The sequence below is a fragment of the Schistocerca serialis genome, chromosome 9 (genome assembly GCF_023864345.2).
Source record: "Schistocerca serialis cubense isolate TAMUIC-IGC-003099 chromosome 9, iqSchSeri2.2, whole genome shotgun sequence".
NCBI lineage: Eukaryota > Metazoa > Arthropoda > Insecta > Orthoptera > Acrididae > Schistocerca > Schistocerca serialis.
In genome coordinates, this window is record NC_064646.1 from 441767589 (window position 1) to 441785544 (window position 17956).

The window sequence follows — 17956 nt, forward strand, 5'->3', positions numbered from 1 at the left end:
GCTTTGGCCGACATCAGGCCATCCACTGGCACTGACACTGCAACACTTCCAGCCTGGCACAGCTGTTTGGGCTCTCTGTTTCGGCCACTGGCTGAAATGCGTGCTGGCAGTAATTGAGATTACCTGTGGCTGACGTCTATGCATTGTCCACACAGCAGACGGGAGGGCGTCGTGACATGTTAAGCAGTTACGACCTCGCATATGTGGCAGCACACCAGGTGGACCTCTGCTGGCCCCCACATCCTCTGTCTGCCCAGCTGTCTTCTATATTGTGGCCAGTGTCCTCACCTTCCCCACTGTCACTGTTGACATTTTCACAGCTGTCTCTTCTGCTATGGGTGGCCCCTTCCTCTGCAGGGGGCCACGGTTGTACCCCAGCTCACTTGCTGTCGCAGACAACACCTCTGCCACTACTGCATTCATCACAGCTGTGGTCTCCTGATCTTCTGCTTTTACCCTCAATGTCCTGGGTTTCGACTCGGATATGGAGATGAACACTGAACCAGCATCACTTATTCTACCATACGCCCTCTCACATGGGAGCAAGTGCCGCACCACTTCCGACCATATACACTGCTAGCAGTGCGTTGCATGAATTAACATCCTACATCGACCACAAAAGAAATGGATGTGAACACAGAGCTCACTTCTTTGCAAGGAAAGAGGAGTGCTGCAGCTACCAGTTTTGCGTGTATGTGATTTCATTGTTCACACATGAAGTCTGTGCTTGATTCAGCCACTAGAGGCCAACTGACCTGCCAGTACAATAGCAGTAGCAAGTGCAGCCTGCTGGCTGCGCCTCAGTTGGAACTAATGAATAGCTAGGCCATAAGCCAATGCCCCCACCAGCCACTTGCGTATTGCTAATTTTGTTGTCCTTGTCTTCCACATGTGTGTACTTTTCGAGCAATACATTACAGTGTTCTTGGATTAGAACACTTTTAACCATGTGCCCTTTGAGTCTTTCACGGTGGCATGAGTGGATAAAATCTTCTCAGTTTTCAAACAACATCAACTCCAATAAAATTCTCGAGCTTTCAATGACTAGCTCTGCCATCCTCGTCAGGAGTAAAACTACTGTCAGTTGTTTTACTCTTGACGACAATGCTAGTCTTTCAATCAGAACAATTTTTTATCTAGTAATAATGGAACACACAATAACATTTGGGGTACACACTGATTATACACTTTCTGTATACAATAAATGTAATATTGGGCAGATGAAATAAAACTCATATTTAAACAATTAATTTAACATGGAAATTTCACATTACCTCCACCAAGATCGAGTAACTTCATCTTAGCTTCAATGGTCTGAATGCTGTTGAGATACAATCCCAGTGCTGCAAATCCTAAGGGAAGAATTATCATGAAATATAACTTCTGTATGTCCCTCACCATACGGAGGATTCTAAGCTTCAGTAGGGCAATGAGGATTTGCAGTGTGTTTGGTTTTGTTTCAATAGGTTCAAATCCAAGGCCAGGGATTAAGTGAGTTTCTTGATTGATATTTCCATCCATCTGGGTCTCAGTACACACTGGAACAGAAATACAATTTAAACATGTACTTTACACTACACAATGCTAAAGTATGAAGCAAGACACATCTGAGACATTTCAGAACACATTAATATAATGCCACAGTTAAAAAACTGTTTCATTATTTGCATTAGACTTTCTTTACTAAGAGTCTCATCTGCATACTAAGAAGAGCTGCCTTATTTAGGGAGATAGATAGTGGAAGAACTTTCTGGCCTCTGTTTTTTTTCTTTAATTTATCATACAACTGTCTGTCATTTAGTTGGAATGGTTGCATTGCTTGTCTTCTTCTCGCGTTCACTGGCGCCACTCGGTATCGTAAGTGTTGCCTGTCCACAAGTGGCAGCAGCAGCACTTATCGATATGTAGTTCTGCTGCCCTATCTTTGGGGTGAACTCAGGCTTCTTCCGGGTGGTGGAGTGGAGAGTTCAGTTGGGGACGAGGAGCAGCGAGGTCCACGCAGAGCGACAACACGTAGAGACTGCTGGCGGCGTGTATGTACTGCTGGATCGAAGGGCAGTGGTCACGAGGGTGTACAACCTCCTCGAAACTGGATTCAGCATGTTTAAGTTGAGTGCATTGCAATTTGTGTAGAGAAACCTCCACCATTGTGAAATCTCGTGATTCTCCAGGGACTTGGGTTTGTGTTGCTGCTCGTGGTGTCGCCGAGGTGAAAAGCGGTGATTGGAGTACCTGGGGAAGGCTGATCTGATTAGCCTTCCTGAGCTTCTAATAGCTATTTACTATTTTCAACTTCTTACACTGTTAAGTCAACTAGTGGTATTTTTCTGTCTTGTGGCTGCTAACACTTTCAGTTACCTGCCCTGGGGTTAGTGTATGTAATGGCGGTGTACATTTCCTCGCCTTGCTGCCACTATCTAGTGATGTGTGTAAGTTTGACAGCTTCTTGATTGTAGGTTGGGTGGCCTTCTTCTACCTCAGTGGTAGTCATTCCTTCTGGTTTGGGCACTCTAAGCACATTATTCTGCGGACGGAGCCCAGACCGCCGGTTCCAGCTTTGGTGTGATTTTATATCTTGCATTTGTTTTGCTGAATGTCAGGTAGCCTTACCAAGATTATCATTAGTCGCTCATTAGACTGCCACTAGTCAAAGTTACCATCTTGTGATCTGAATGCAGCTCTTGGCTGCCTTTCTCTTTGCTCGCGAAAGTGTTTTTGGTGTGACCTACTCAGAGGTCGATTCCTGGAGCACCATCTGTCACTGGCCCTTGTGTTTTATTTTATTATCAAGTTTACGATCATTTGCCTGATCTGTTGTTTGTATTTTTTAAATTAACTTTTGCTATGCCATTTGCCCTTTGACAGTATATTTTTTTAAAATTTTTATAATTGCCATTTCAGGCGTTAAAGGCATTCAGCCGTGATTGTGGTTACTTGCTTTAAAATTCTGATTGTGACCACATTGGCTTGTTCTCAAAAATTATTGGCTGTCTGTATTTTATGTATTTGTTAAATTTTAAATAATTGCCATTTTTTGCAATAAGGCCTTCAGCTGTGATTGTGTTACATGCCTTAAAAGTCTGATTGTAGCCTCATTAGCTTGTTTTCAAAATTATTTAGTAAAATAAATGAGCGAATTCACTAAGCAAACCAATAGTAATTGATTGGGCTCTGTCCACAATCATAACCCAATCCTGTCTTCCTCAATTATCAGGTTTCCACTTGTATGATGTGTAGCCATGTATGGAAGTGAAAGATGCCCAATAAATAACTTAGACAAGAAGAGAAGAGAAGCTTTCGAAATGTGGTGTTACAGAAGATTGCTGAAGATTAGATGAGTAGATCACATAACTAATGAGGAGGTACTTGACTAGAAGAAGGGATCGATTGGTAGGACATGTTCTGAGGCATCAAGGAATCACCAGTTTAGTATTGGAGGGCAGCATGGAGGGTAAAAATCATAGAGGGAGGTCAAGAGATGAATACACGAAGCAGATTCAGAAGGATGTAGGTTGCAGTAGGTATTGGGAGATGAAGCAGCTTGCAAAGGATAGAGTAGCATGGAGAACTGCATCAAACCAGTCTCTGGGCTGAAGACCACAACAACAACAACAACAACAACAACATCAGATTACATTTTTATAACGCAATATTTACAACTCAAACTGAAACAATGTTTTTCACCAGCACTGGGAATCATGTGAAATATCTGTTAAGCAGTTTTCCTTTGATCTGACAACCTATGAGAGAGTGAAGGAAATTTACTCTAAACTTAAAACTATGCTTATCTCTAAACAATATACTGAACCAGTCAGTTCAGTACTTCACTATGCTATGAATGAATGGGTAATAATAACAATGAAAAATGTAACAAAAGGAATAACAATAGGGTATTTCAGGTCAAGGGATATTTTAGAAAATTTGTGGATTAGTGCTTAGTCTTTTCAAATGTCTTTCACTTAAATAAAATAGCTTTGACTTTAGACCTTTCTGTCACACAAAACACCCACTATGAAAAGGATATCTTATAATACCATTGCCATATAGCAACGCTTGAGTGTAAAAATAAATTTGATAAAAACAAGAATATCAAGTGTGGAAAATTACCTGAACTTTTTGTAAAAATGAAGCAACTGCTACTCAAAAAAATTTCTATTGGATTTCACACTGAGTAATTGTCTAAAGTAGCACAGTATTAAAGATACTAGACTTGTATTTGGGAGCACAAAACATGTCTCATCACCAAGATTTAGGTTTTTTGTGGTTTCCCTAAAGTGCTCAAGGCAAATACCAGGATGATTCCCTTTTGAAGGACATGGCCAATTTCCTTCCCATGCCCTGTCCAATCCAAGTTTGTGTTCCACCTCATGTGACCTCGTGGTCGATACAGTCTCAAATCCCGATTGTCTTTCCTTTGCACTTGATTCAAATGTAATAAGTTCTGTTTATTTCTGCCATTTTTGTGTTAGCAATTTCAAATCATGATATATATTTGATGAATCAATGAAAATGAGTACTGTCCACCCACATAAGGGTGACAATATGTGCACCGCTACAACAAGGGGAAACATGATAATTACTGTTTTACTTGCAAAATGCAAGTGATTTTGGACATGCCACAAGAAAGAAAAATTGAGGCAGTCTTAAATCAAATATTTCTTGGTAGGAAGAGGAAATAATGTTATTCTATCAAATCTGCATTGTTCAGGAGGGAGTAGAATCTTATATGCCATATGGAAAAATAATAACATCATTTATGTTTTTGACCTGTATTAATGACTTGGCAACACAATGAGCAGAACTCTTCATTTGTAAACTGAGTTTGATGTTCTCCTCTTGTAAATGATTTGTGGTTGAATTTAGCAAGTATGAAACTGGTTTCAAACTTTAAGATGACAAGACTAACAGTCAACTGCATTTGATGAACTTCATCGACGAATTCATTCCACATTCTTAATAGACAGTAATATTGGCTTGACACTCATTCACTATACTACAGTCAACATGCATGCCCCCAAGTTTGTTCCATCAAACTATAGTACTGTTGACAGTAGAGGGAATCTACAGGATGCTCTTGCTGGCCCATAACAAAAGTGTGCTTCATACCATTGTGAATCAACCATTGTGTATGCCATGACATTTCTATCCAAAATGACATATTACTTTCTGATAAATTTTTATTATAAGCTGAGTCATTTAAATGCCGAGCACAGTGTGATTAACTCATTCCAGAATAGTGGCAGGCAGCACTGTCTGGGAACATATGTTAAGAGAATAAAGTACTGTCTGCAACATATGCAGTATAATAAATACAGTTTAGTAATAATAACTGGCAATCATACTGCGAAAAAGATCACCCATGAGAATCTACAGTTCAAAGTTACAATTATATCAGTCATAGGGCAGTGGTGTGGTTGCCTCAAGGCATATCTGATGTACGATGTAATGAGCCCAATTGGGGCCTCCACAAGTAGCAAAAGTATTTACTGAATTGTTCAGTTTTCTACAGACGTGTCTGAAATATGCTTACCAGTACTACCAGTACTGCCAGGCTAAGAATACTGCATGTCATTTTGGTGACTTAATTATGCCCAGTCTCTGTATCTTGCAATTGTCTGCTACTACTCAACTGCCTTTAGCACTAGACACAAGGTGTTTTTTAAAAAAGGTGTTCTGTGCTAAGTAGGATAAATACCCACTTATTCAACCAAAGACAATTTCATACCCAGTCTGAAAGTCACAAAAGGACATTGAATCATGACACGTGCTGCACATTAGGTGACAAGAAACAGTGCAACAATGCATCTCTTCAGCTGAAAGTGTCAAGAGTTATGTGAAATAATATAGACAGCCTCATTGTTGCATATGTTGGTAATTGGAGAGTAAGTAAATACACTGAAGAAACTTGTACACCTGCCTAATATCATGTACAGCCCCCATGAGCATGCAGAGGCGGCGTAACACGACATGGAATGGACTCGACTAATGTCTGAAGTAGTGTTGGAGGGAATTAATAACATGAATCCTGCAGGGCTGTCCATAAATCTGTAAGACCATGAGGGGGTATAGATCTCTTCCAAACAGCATGTTTTGAGGCATCCCAGATATGCTCAATAATGTTCATGTCTGGAGAGTTTGGTGGCCAGCAGAAATGAGTAATCTCAGGAAAGTGTTCCTGGAGCCACTGTAGCAATTCTGGACATGTGGGATGTCGCATTGACCTGCTGGAATTGCTCAAGTACGTTGGCATGCAAAATGGACGTGAATGGATGCACGTGATCAGACAGGATGCTTACATACATGTCACATGCCAGAGTCATATCTAGACATATCAGTGGTCCCATATCACTCCAACTGCACATATCCCACACCATTACAGAGCCTCCACCAGCATGAACAGTCCCCTGCTGACATGCAGGGTCCATGGATTCATGAGGTTGTCTCCATACCCATACATGTCCATCCACTCAATACAATTTGAAATGAGACTCGTTCAACCAGGCAACATGTGTCCAGTCATCAACAGTCCATTGCCACTGTTGACGCGTCAAGGTGAGGCATAAAGTTTTATGTTGTGCAGTCATCAAGGGCACACAAATGGGCCTTCAGTTCCAAAAGTACATATCGATGTTTCATTGAATGGTTCACACGCTGACACTTGTTAACAGCCCAGCATTGAAATCTGTAGCATTTGCACAAGGGTTGCACTTGTGTCATGTTGAATGATTCTCTTCAGTCGTCATTGGCCCCATTCTTGCAGTGTATTTTTCCAGACACAGCAATGTCCAAGATTTGATGTTTAATCAGATTCCTGCTATTCACACTACACTTGTGAAATAGTCAAACAGGAAAATCCCCTTTTCATCACCATCTCAGAGATGCTGTGTCCCATCACTCAAGTGCTGACAGTAACACCACATTCAAACTCACTTAATCATGATAATCTGCCATTGTAACAGCAGTAACCAATCAACAACTGCACCAGACACTTGCTGTCTTATATGTGTTGCCAACTACAGTGCCATATTCTGCCTCTTTACATATCTCTGTATTTGAATACACATGCCTGTACCAGTTTCTTTGGCACTTCAGCATGGTCAGTTATTACGGATCGATATAAGTGCCCTATAGTAATACTAGATACCATGAAGTTTTAGATTATCCATACAATAAATAGGATCAGAATAGTGCCAGTAGTGTTACAATAGATATCTTTAGTTATCTGATGGGACTGGACTCACTGGACACCAGTCATTGGTGCAGGGACAGTTAGGTATTTCCCAGTGAAGTTCTGCAATGGGACTATTTTAAGGATAATGAGATAAGAATAATCTACAAATGATTTCCATTTATCTAGATGAAAACCACTACATTATAAATGTTTACATATGCAAGTTAACACTAAGATAACTAAAGTACAAGTATGGAAATTATGAACAAATTATTTACCAGTTAATCAACAAACAGCGATGCATAGATATATCGTAAACATCAGATTTCATTCACAGAATGATAATGGGAAATCCTTGGTAAAATACATGCTGTCCCAAGAGGAGTGGTCAACATTCAGAAATATGACAGGAATGTTCATTCATTCAAAGCAAAGAAGTCTGGTAAAAATAGACACTCTAATCTGCAGCAGTAAGAAATCTACCTAACTCTTGCAAATTGGAAATGTTATGTACTTACTTTTTCCAGGAAAGTCAGTGATGCCTGTTGTAAGGATACCACCCTCATTTTGCAAACTTTGATAGGAGGTGCTTTTTGACTGCAGTGACAAAGACCTGCTTAATGCACGATTCCTAACCATCTTCTTAGATAGATTGTCCATTGTGCAATCTGTTTCTTCATCTCTTTCCAAATGCAAGAAAACCTGAAAGCAGTACATTGGTGCCAATTATGAGATGGAAAACACTTAAAATGCATACTTGAGTGATACACTTAAAAAGCTGACTGAGAATAATAAAGAAACACAATATTTATAAAATGTCTGCCATTTCCTCACTTTCACACACATGTTATGAAAGTTTGGCAGTTTCCATACATGAAAAACAATGGCACAAGTGAGTCTTGTTAAGCACCAAAAATAATGCTAATATAATAAGAAACATATGACCAGCAGTGGGTATCTATCTTTTCAGTTTGATACGAATAATTTCAATAGATACACATTCATAAAAATTAGTAATTCCATACTTAAGTGTTTATAACCTTAACATCTGAATTAATGCTGAAATGTTTGGACTGAATTCATGCAAATCTACAATATTAACTGTTTTGAAGTTGTATCAGCAATTATTGTCAACAGTGTTATAAACTCTTTGACATCTATTTGAGATTGCTCTTCTTTTTCATCAAGAGAGATGTACAGTGTCTTGACAGGGATGTGTGGAGGAATTGACACTTTTAGCAGGAGAGTCGTTGCAAAGGAACTTGATATTTTTTTATAACACTACTGAAGATAGAAGTATTGTGTGTTATTAGAAGTGAGTGTGGAAATATTAAAGAAAAGATCTATTTTAAATTCTAGAAAGTGCATTTACTTGAATAACCATCAGAAGTTACCTAAATACCAGTCCTCTGACCATTTAATATTTCTTGGAACAAGGACAATGACTTGGGACCAGCAACATACTCCAGGGAAGGCAAAGAGACTAATAACTAACAAGATAATTACTAATTTCGAACTATAGATGTGATGTGCGACTCAATACAAATTAACTACAAAATAATGGTCAATGTCTTGTTTGAAGACAGGTCATTGAACAGGCAGTATTGAAGATCCCATTGCAAGTGGCATCACCGACATCACTAAGGAAATCAAGTAACTGGTACAATATTATTGTCAATGATGTGGCGCCACTACTCAGATGGTTCTTATTATCACGAGCACCTTCTCATGAAACCACATGCTATATGGTTGACTCCATTTTGTCCTAGAACTCTAATATGGCCTGCACTGGAGTTTGTTTCAGAATATAAGATACATTGTCTTAGTTAATAAACCAGAATTAGTCCCCACTAACTAGCGTGTACCTTGCTTTTCAAAAAACTCAGCATACTGAAAAATACAAGAAATAGTCTACATAGGATTATGACTTAGTTTACAATATATTATAAATACTCATATAGTTTGTCTTCAGTAGTAATGTCAAAGTGAAACCTGACCCTTATACCCACCTGAGTTTACAATTTGAAGCCATTGTACAAGTGTAAAATTTATAGGTGAAATATTTGACTGCTATGAAACTACAAATATGAAAATGATACTGGGTAATGTTATTACAATGAAACATACAGTTCAGAAATTAAAGAGCAATGATTTCAGAAAAAAACCTTCTCAGTTTTCAAGCTGTCTCAGTTCGAATAAAATTCTTGAGCTTTTGATGGCTGTCCCCACCGCCGTCATCGTCAGGAGCAAAACTACTGACTACTGAGTCTGACATGGTTTCCTGCTCATATAAGCTAGATTGTAGCCTTTAACACCAATCAGAGAGGGTGAAAATGACACCTCCAAGGAAGATGAGTAGTGCTGCTGAAAGCAGCTATGGCCCGCCCCAGAACCAAGTGACATCAAACGACATAAGAGGCCGGCGCCATGTTTGAAACTGCCACTCTCACCTCCCTACAAGAGCCAAGCATCTGCCTTTGCTTCCTTTCCATATCCAAAACGTGGCCCCAAGCCCTACTAATTGTGTATCCCTGGTCTCTGTTAATTCACACTGTATTTTGCATCCCTTTTCTAGCATATGCTCAGCTATGGCCAACTTCTCAAGCTCCCTTTGTTTGATATGTCACTTGTGCTTAGTAGAACATTCTGCAATTGTGCAGATTGTTAGAACTATATAGAAGCGACTGCATTTGCAAGGGACACCATACACATCAGGCACACAATGAGCTATGTCATCCTTAACAGGATGCACCATATCTCGCATCTTGCAGGCAGGCCGGAACACTGGTCTGAGTCCATGTCTCTACAACGCAGTCCTAATTTGCAGCTCATTGCTCCACAGTATGGCAGGAAAACAGCCAGCTTGCCCTCTTCTGTCAATTCACAATGCATTCTTCTTTGGTGCCACCTGGAAGTGTTTGCAATGTATCTTTTTATAACCATTCTCTCTGAACACATGTATCAAGTGCAGCAATTCAAACTGTAAGTGGTCTTTGTCAGAAATAATCTTTGCTCTGTGTACTAATGTGTTCTGGACTGCTCTCTTATGTACAGGGTGGTGAAAATGAGCATTCAAGTATCAATCAGCTGTACACTGTATGACCAAGCTGGCCTCCTGCCATCGAATCATCTAAAATATCCAAGAACATTAGCTTGCAATCCTTCTCCATCACAATGGTCAATTTGAAGTTATGATGGACACCAACTCATGTGATCAATGAACTGCTGCAGTGCACTTTCACTGTGAGGCAACATCAGAAAGGTGTTGTCGATACAAGATGGATGCAATGCCACAGCCTGCTCCTCAAAGTGCTCCATAAAGATATTTGTAAGTGCTGGAGATAGTGCTGACCCCATTGTTGTGCCATCCATTATTTCATAATACTCATCATGGTTCAAGTAGTACTGTACATTGTCATTAGAACATGACAGAACAACTTGTCAGCTGCAGGTGAAAATTGTTGGGCAAAAGGATCCAGCATGTCTTGCACTAGCACCATCATAAAAAGTGACAATGTCCAGACTAACCATTCCACAGTTGTGACCTATTTTCATTTTCTTGAGCCTTTCAACTAATTTCTGCGAGTTGGCAACATGCTGTTCACAAAGTCACAATTTTTGGCGCTAGTAATCCTTCAAGGTCTTTACCCAGTCTGTAGGTGGGCAAACTGACTGCACTAACAATGGGCCTAAGAGGGACATTTTATTTATGTATCCTTGGCAATCATAAAGCCTGGGAGGTCCGGCAGCATGAGGCATTAATTTCTTCACCTCTTCATCTGGCTAACCAGAGTTTTTTAAAAACTTCCCTCTCTTTCTGGCAATGTCCTGTGTCAGGTAAGGACTAAATCCCTGTATGTGTCATCTTCTAATACAGGACCTGCAGCTGGTAGTCTGAAGCCAATGGTTCTCATCACCATGTACACAAGAAAGCAGTCCTTACCATGTTAGTACACAGAACAAAAGTTATTTCTGATGAAGGCCATCTACAGTTTAAATTGCAGCACTTGAGATGTGTTCAGAGGGAATGGTTATAGCAAGAGAGACATTACAAATGGTTTCAGGTGCCACCAAAGAAGAACGCCTTGTGAATCAGCAGAAGAGGACAAACTGGTTGCTTTCCTGCCATACTGTGTGGCAACAAGTTAGGATATGTGCTGCAGAGACATGGACTAAGACCAGTGTTCTGCCCCACCCACAAGATACAAGATATGTTAAAGACAACATAGCTCTTCATTTACCCAGTGTGTATGATATCCCCTGTGAATACAGCAGCATCTATAAACACTAATATTCAGAAAAAAACAGAACACCTTGAACGCCTAGAGAAAGAACGTCCATATTCTCAGGACATGTACATTAGTGTGTTCTGCAGAAATGATTAGGATTTCATTCACCTTGTTTCAGCATGTGTCGTATTGCCTAGTAGTGACAGGGTCCGCAATGGGCCCGGATAACCTGTTCCATGCATGATGGCATTGATGTGCATAAGGCGTGAATGGCATCCTGTGATGGAGGCATCCACACTGCATTCACACATAGTGTTTCGCCATGTTCCACATATGTTTGATTGGCAATCTGGCGATCTGGTGGGCCAGTGCAAAAGTCAGATATCCTGTGACACCAAGTAGGTATGTGTTTGTGGTGCAACATGTGATCATGCGTTATTTTGCTGAAAGATGGTGTCTGGGTTGTTGTGCAGAAAGGATATGGATAAGGGACACAGGATGTCATTCACATACATCACACTGCCCACAGTGCCCTGGACATGCACCAACTGTGATTTTTGGTTGTACCCAATAGCATTCCACACCACAATGTCTTGAGTTGGTGCTGTATGTCTTAAGTGAACACAGTCATTGTGATGCTGCTGCCCGTCTGCTTTGAATCAAAATGCTGCAATATCCAAAAACACTATCTGATGTCATTCCTGTCCTTAGTGACATCAATCCATACAACAATGCTGTCTAGCATGTTTCTGCACATTCATCAAAGGTAGGTGGAGAAGTGGACAAGATGCACTTAACCCAAGCCGTAATAGACAGACAGCAATGGACTGTACGATGTGTTACACTGTTACTCCAGAGCCAAGGAGGACCCAGATCTGTCCTGCAATGCCATTCAGAGCTGGTGTTGATCTTTCTGGGGGGTGGTCTGGATGATGCAGCCTGACCCATATTGTCATGTTCTATGGCTATCTGTGAACCATTCTGCACACACCTGTTGTGTTTCCAAAACACTTCACCCCACACGAGCAGCAGTTTCCTGGATGGGTGCATCACAAATGCTCATGCCAATAATGTGCTCTCTTTCAAACTCACTGATTTGATGGTACGGTTCATGTGGATGTCTGGAAGGCATCCTACATATCTACTCAAGTCACAATGATCCATTATCTTCAGTTTATAGCAAAAATGAGAGCCACAGGCACATTTTGCTGGTAGGTGATGTTATGCAATGATAGCGATGTTGACCTTAAACCTGCGGGCCAACATGGTTCAAATGCTAATCATTTCTGCAGAACTTACATGTCCTGTAAATATGAATGTCCAATCTCTAGTTGTTCAAGGTGTTCTGGTTTCTTTTCTGAACATGAGTGTAGGTCAGAGAATTTGCACAATTGCTGAGCATTGTATCAAGCACAAATGACATATTAAAGAAAGGAAGCTTTACAAGTTGGGCATAGCTGAGCATTGCCTGGAAAATGAAAACAAAACGAAGTTTGAACACATGAGAGTCTTGGTTCACATGTCAACATATTTGGATTCAGTTATACAGAAGGTGGCCAAGATTAGAATGAATAGCAACAATTTTAAAAGAGACTAGATGTACAGGCTTAGTAGGGTGTGGAGATGAGCTTTGGATATCAAAAACAAGCAAAGGCAGATGCTTGACAGTTGTAGGGAGACAGGAGCAGCAGTTTCAAACATGGGGCTGGCTCCTCATGCCACCTGATGTCATTCAATCCTGTGGCAGGCTGGAGCTGCTTTGAGTTTCCCCAACTCACCTTATGTGCAGGCATCATTTTGGCCCTCTCTGAGCCCTGGTAGTCAGCAGTTTTGCTCCCGACAACAAAGGCAGAGATAACCATCGAAATCTTGAGAATTTTATTAACATTGATACGGCTTGAAAATCAAGATGATGATATTCAGGCATGCCAACATGAAAGACTCTGAGGACAATAGTGATTCATTTAAAAATACAAAAAATGTAAATTTCATAGATAAGAAAGACTTTGGGCATGTTTGTAAATAATAGTAATAACTATTTTTATAAGTATACAATATACCAATCTAACCATTAAACCAGAATGTTTAATTTTGCATCATAAGTACCAAGGAGGAATAGAGAAGAAAGGAAGGAAAGTTAATATTTAACATCCCACTGATGATTACATCATTAGAAAAGAAGCACAAGCTTCATACTGAGGAAGAATAGCGAAGGCCACTTGTATCCTTCTCAAAGGAACCATACCATTATTTGCCTTAATCAAACTAGGAAAACAGAAAACCAAAATATTGGTCAGTGGCTGGAAAGGGTTTTGAACTATCATTGTCCCTAATCCAAGCCCAAAGTCTTACTATTGTTGCAGCTTCCTTGTTAGTTATAGAGAAAGCAATGAGTGACATAAGGCCAGACTGCAAATGAAAAATCCCTAGAAGTGTTCAACAAAGTAATGGACAGGGGCAAAAGAGTATTATCTCAAATGTTATATTTGAACATCCTGAATATGATGTAATTTCCAACGCGTCATGTGAAAACACAACATTTAACAATGAATATAACTTCAGTTAATACAGGGTGATTCAAAAAGAATACCACAACTTTAGGAATTTAAAACTCTGCAACGACAAAAGGCAGAGCTAAGCACTATCTGTCGGCGAATTAAGGGAGCTATAAAGTTTCATTTAGTTGTACATTTGTTCGCTTGAGGCGCTGTTGACTAGGCGTCAGCGTCAGTTGATGCTAAGATGGCGACCGCTCAACAGAAAGCTTTTTGTGTTATTGAGTACGGCAGAAGTGAATCGACGACAGTTGTTCAGCGTGCATTTCGAACGAAGTATGGTGTTAAACCTCCTGATAGGTGGTGTATTAAACGTTGGTATAAACAGTTTACAGAGAACGGGTGTTTGTGCAAAGGGAAAAGTTCTGGACGGCCGAGAACGAGTGATGAAAATGTAGCACGCATCCAGCAAGCATTTGTTCGCAGCCCAGGAAAATCGACTCGCAGAGCTAGCAGAGAGCTGCAAATTCCACAATCAACTGTATGGAGAGTCCTACGAAAAAGGTTAGTTATGAAACCTTATCGTCTGAAATTGGTTCAAGCACTGTCTGCAGCTGATAAGATTAAATGAATCGATTTCTGTATTTTATCCTTGCTCAAATGTAAACAGATGAATCTTTCGTTTCAAAGATTGTGTTTAGTGATGAAGCAACTTTCCACACTAACGGGAAAGTCAACCGTCACAATGTCTGTATATGGGGCACTGAGAATCCGCGGGAAACAACTCAGTATGAACGTGACTCGCCTACGGTGAATGTTTTCTGTGCCATTTCAGCCAATAAAGTTTTTGGTCCCTTTTTCTTCGAAGGTGCTACTGTAACTGGACTACATACAGTATCTGGAGATGTTAGAGAATTGGCTGTTCCCTCAGCTCGAACAAGAAGCACAACAATTCATATTTCAGCAGGATGGAGCGCCACCACATTGGCACTTATCTGTCCATAACTACCTGAACGTCAACTACCCGAGGCGATGGATCGGCCGCCAGGCAGCCCGTGACAGAGCACTTCATCACTGGCATCCAAGAAGCCCTGATCTTACCCCCTGCGATTTTTTCTTATGGGGGTATGTTAAGGATATGGTGTTTCGGCCACCTCTCCCAGCCACCATTGATGATTTGAAACGAGAAATAACAGCAGCTATCCAAACTGTTACGCCTGATATGCTACAGAGAGTGTGGAACAAGTTGGAGTATAGGGTTGATATTGCTCGAGTGTCTGGAGGGGGCCATATTGAACATCTCTGAACTTGTTTTTGAGTGAAAAAAAAACCTTTTTAAATACTCTTTGTAATGATGTATAACAGAAGGTTATATTATGTTTCTTTCATTAAATACACATTTTTAAAGTTGTGGTATTCTTTTTGAATCACCCTGTATAGTGAATTTAACTACTACTTGTAGTGACTTTTAAATTTTTATCACAGAGCAAATCACAAAATATGGTCAGAAACAGGGAAAGATCATGAATATGTATTAAATGAAGTACATGCAATAACTCATTGAAAGGAAATTACTTCTAGAACTGGCAAAAGCAGCCAAGAGGTATCATGCTCTTTGTATAAGTCGTTACTCATTCTGTCATATTGCCTTCACAGAGCATGAAAAAAGTGAATGTATAATAACAAGAATGTATGAGAACCAGAATGTTAGTGACAGAACAGAAATTTATACAAACCATTGACACTTATAACTGAAAATTATCAAGTTTTCACAACAACTGAATTAACCATATTGTGGTGATAGCTGTTACGGTTCATGTAAGCAGCATAAGAGACAAAAGATGAATCACTGGTTTAGCAAAGAGTAACTTATTAATTTACTGTTGATGGAGAGTTTTGTTTATTATCCTTTATATTTACATAAAGTTACATATTAAGTGTCATTTCCACAGTTTATATGAGAATTATTTCTACTCATCAAATCACATTAGTGATAACCATGAGATTCCTTCAAGAGAAGATTCAGAAGGGACATTTTTATCTTTCTGCAATAATGACAGACATGACATTGCTATCACCTGGGATCGAATTAAAGTGGAACAAACTGCATCTCCAGCTAAGCCACATGTGCAGCCACTGCCATAAAGTAGGAAGATTTGTATTCCCCGACCCATTTTGGCCATGTCAAACGTTCACTGTTCTGGTCTAATCACCCACTGATGTGTTTCACACACAGAGAGTGCATCTTTCAACAACAAGGAGTGCACATCAATTATGACAAGTACATAATCGCAGTTGGACATTTAGAAGAAGCCATGATAGAAGAAATAGAAAGCGTTCTATGACAATGTTGCTACATGTTAATAAGGGAACTGTAGCCTTAGACTGCAGAAGGTTTTAATTACAAGCAGCTAGGCAACAGATCCCCATCACAAATGCTGCAAGCTTTGTGTGTCCTAGCTGGTCCTGATCTGCTGCCTGAACAGCCTCTACACATGATGTAGCTTTGTACTAATTTACCAGTTGTGGCAACAAATCAAGATCTGTCATTGCAGGTGTTGGCAGAGAAGCTTGTCACAGTAGCAAACATCCTGTTTTAAGTAACAGCAGCCATAAAATTTAGAGTACAACTGACAATGGTCACAGGATGAATTCTGAAGCACCAAGTGCCATGACTAGTACCGAAACGTGTACGTCAAGCACAGGTACGCCAATGCAGGAGCACAGAGTGGAACATTTAGAAGATCATATTATATGCCTGAGCTTGAAACTATCAGCACAGAAGCAGAAATTCTGATACTGCTATGAATTTACTCCAGAGTAGCAGATGGAAAGATGATCGGCATAGGTTTGATATGACTACTGATCAATGGCATTATGTCACAGGCATTTTGGAGATGCAGTTCGCCAGGGCAACAGACCCTGCTGTTACCCAAACCACAGACAGATGTTAGAGGACACCAATGTTCATCACTAATAATATATGCATCTGCAATTAAAGGATGAAAGGCAGAACACCAACGCAACATTACTGGCATTGCACCGGCCACAGAGGTTATTCGCGAACGATCACATGTCTGGTAAAAACTTCCTTGTAGATTCCAGATCTGAAGTTAGTGTTTCCCCCCAGATGGGCTAAGTGACGCACCTATTATACCAACACAGCATATACTCACAGCAGTGAACAATTTACGCATTAAAACTAATGGCAAACAGAGAATGACATGGAATTTGGGTCTTCAATAATAATGCCAATGTCACCAGCCCTATACTTGGTGCAACTTTTTGTCTAATTTTCATCTGTCACTGGATTTAGTCAACTGTCATTTATTTACAGTGAGCCATGGTGCCATTGAGGGATTGATTGTGCCTGTACAACTGTGTAGGAACAACCTGGGTATTATCACATGATACTGGCCATGTTTTTAGGCTAATGAAAGCTGTTACTGCAGTAAATGACAGCACACTTTCCAGCTGCATACTTCAAGAATTCCCAGCTGGCTGCTACCAATGGGAAGTGTCACCAGTTGACAGTGCACATGTCTGCACATTACCCAGGCAACCCATCACAGCTCATCCTCAGTAGCTCCTTGCAGCACAAACTGGGTTTGAGGAGCTATTGAAAGCAGATATTGTGACTAGATCAGATAGTCCTTGAGCATCCCCCTATACATGGTGCATAAAAAATATGGTTCCCAGCAATTATGCGGGATTTACTCACTGCCTGCTCATTTCCTGATCATTATCCTGTCCCTCACATATTTGCCTTTAACAATATTGACACTGGTTGAGTGTACAAAGGTATTTTTTGCAAATTCCAGTAGCCCCAGAGGACATTCTAGAAACCACTGTAATATTGCCTTTTGGGCTTTTCCAGTTTAAATTTATGCCTTTTAGATTGAGAAGTGATGTGCAGCTGTGGCAGCATTTTATACACGACGTGTTGCACAGGTTGACATTTCTATTCTGTTGCATGGATAGAAGCTGGTTTATTGATGGCAACAACTTGTTTTCTACTCATAGACCCTTACAACACAACAGAAGACATTGAGTGCTATTGA

The 17956-nt window shown here is 40.2% G+C and overlaps 1 protein-coding gene across 1 annotated transcript in view; it reads right to left on the minus strand.

Annotated features, from left to right (window-relative positions):
• LOC126418602 (cholesterol transporter ABCA5-like) overlaps window positions 1-17956 on the minus strand; it is a 346051-nt gene that overhangs the window by 132380 nt on the left and 195715 nt on the right. The window contains exons 19-20 of the mRNA XM_050085434.1: window positions 7690-7873; window positions 1275-1538 (exon numbers count right to left, since the gene is read on the minus strand). Of these exons, the coding sequence (XP_049941391.1) occupies window positions 1275-1538; window positions 7690-7873 (448 nt within the window). The remainder of the gene's footprint in view (window positions 1-1274; window positions 1539-7689; window positions 7874-17956) is intronic.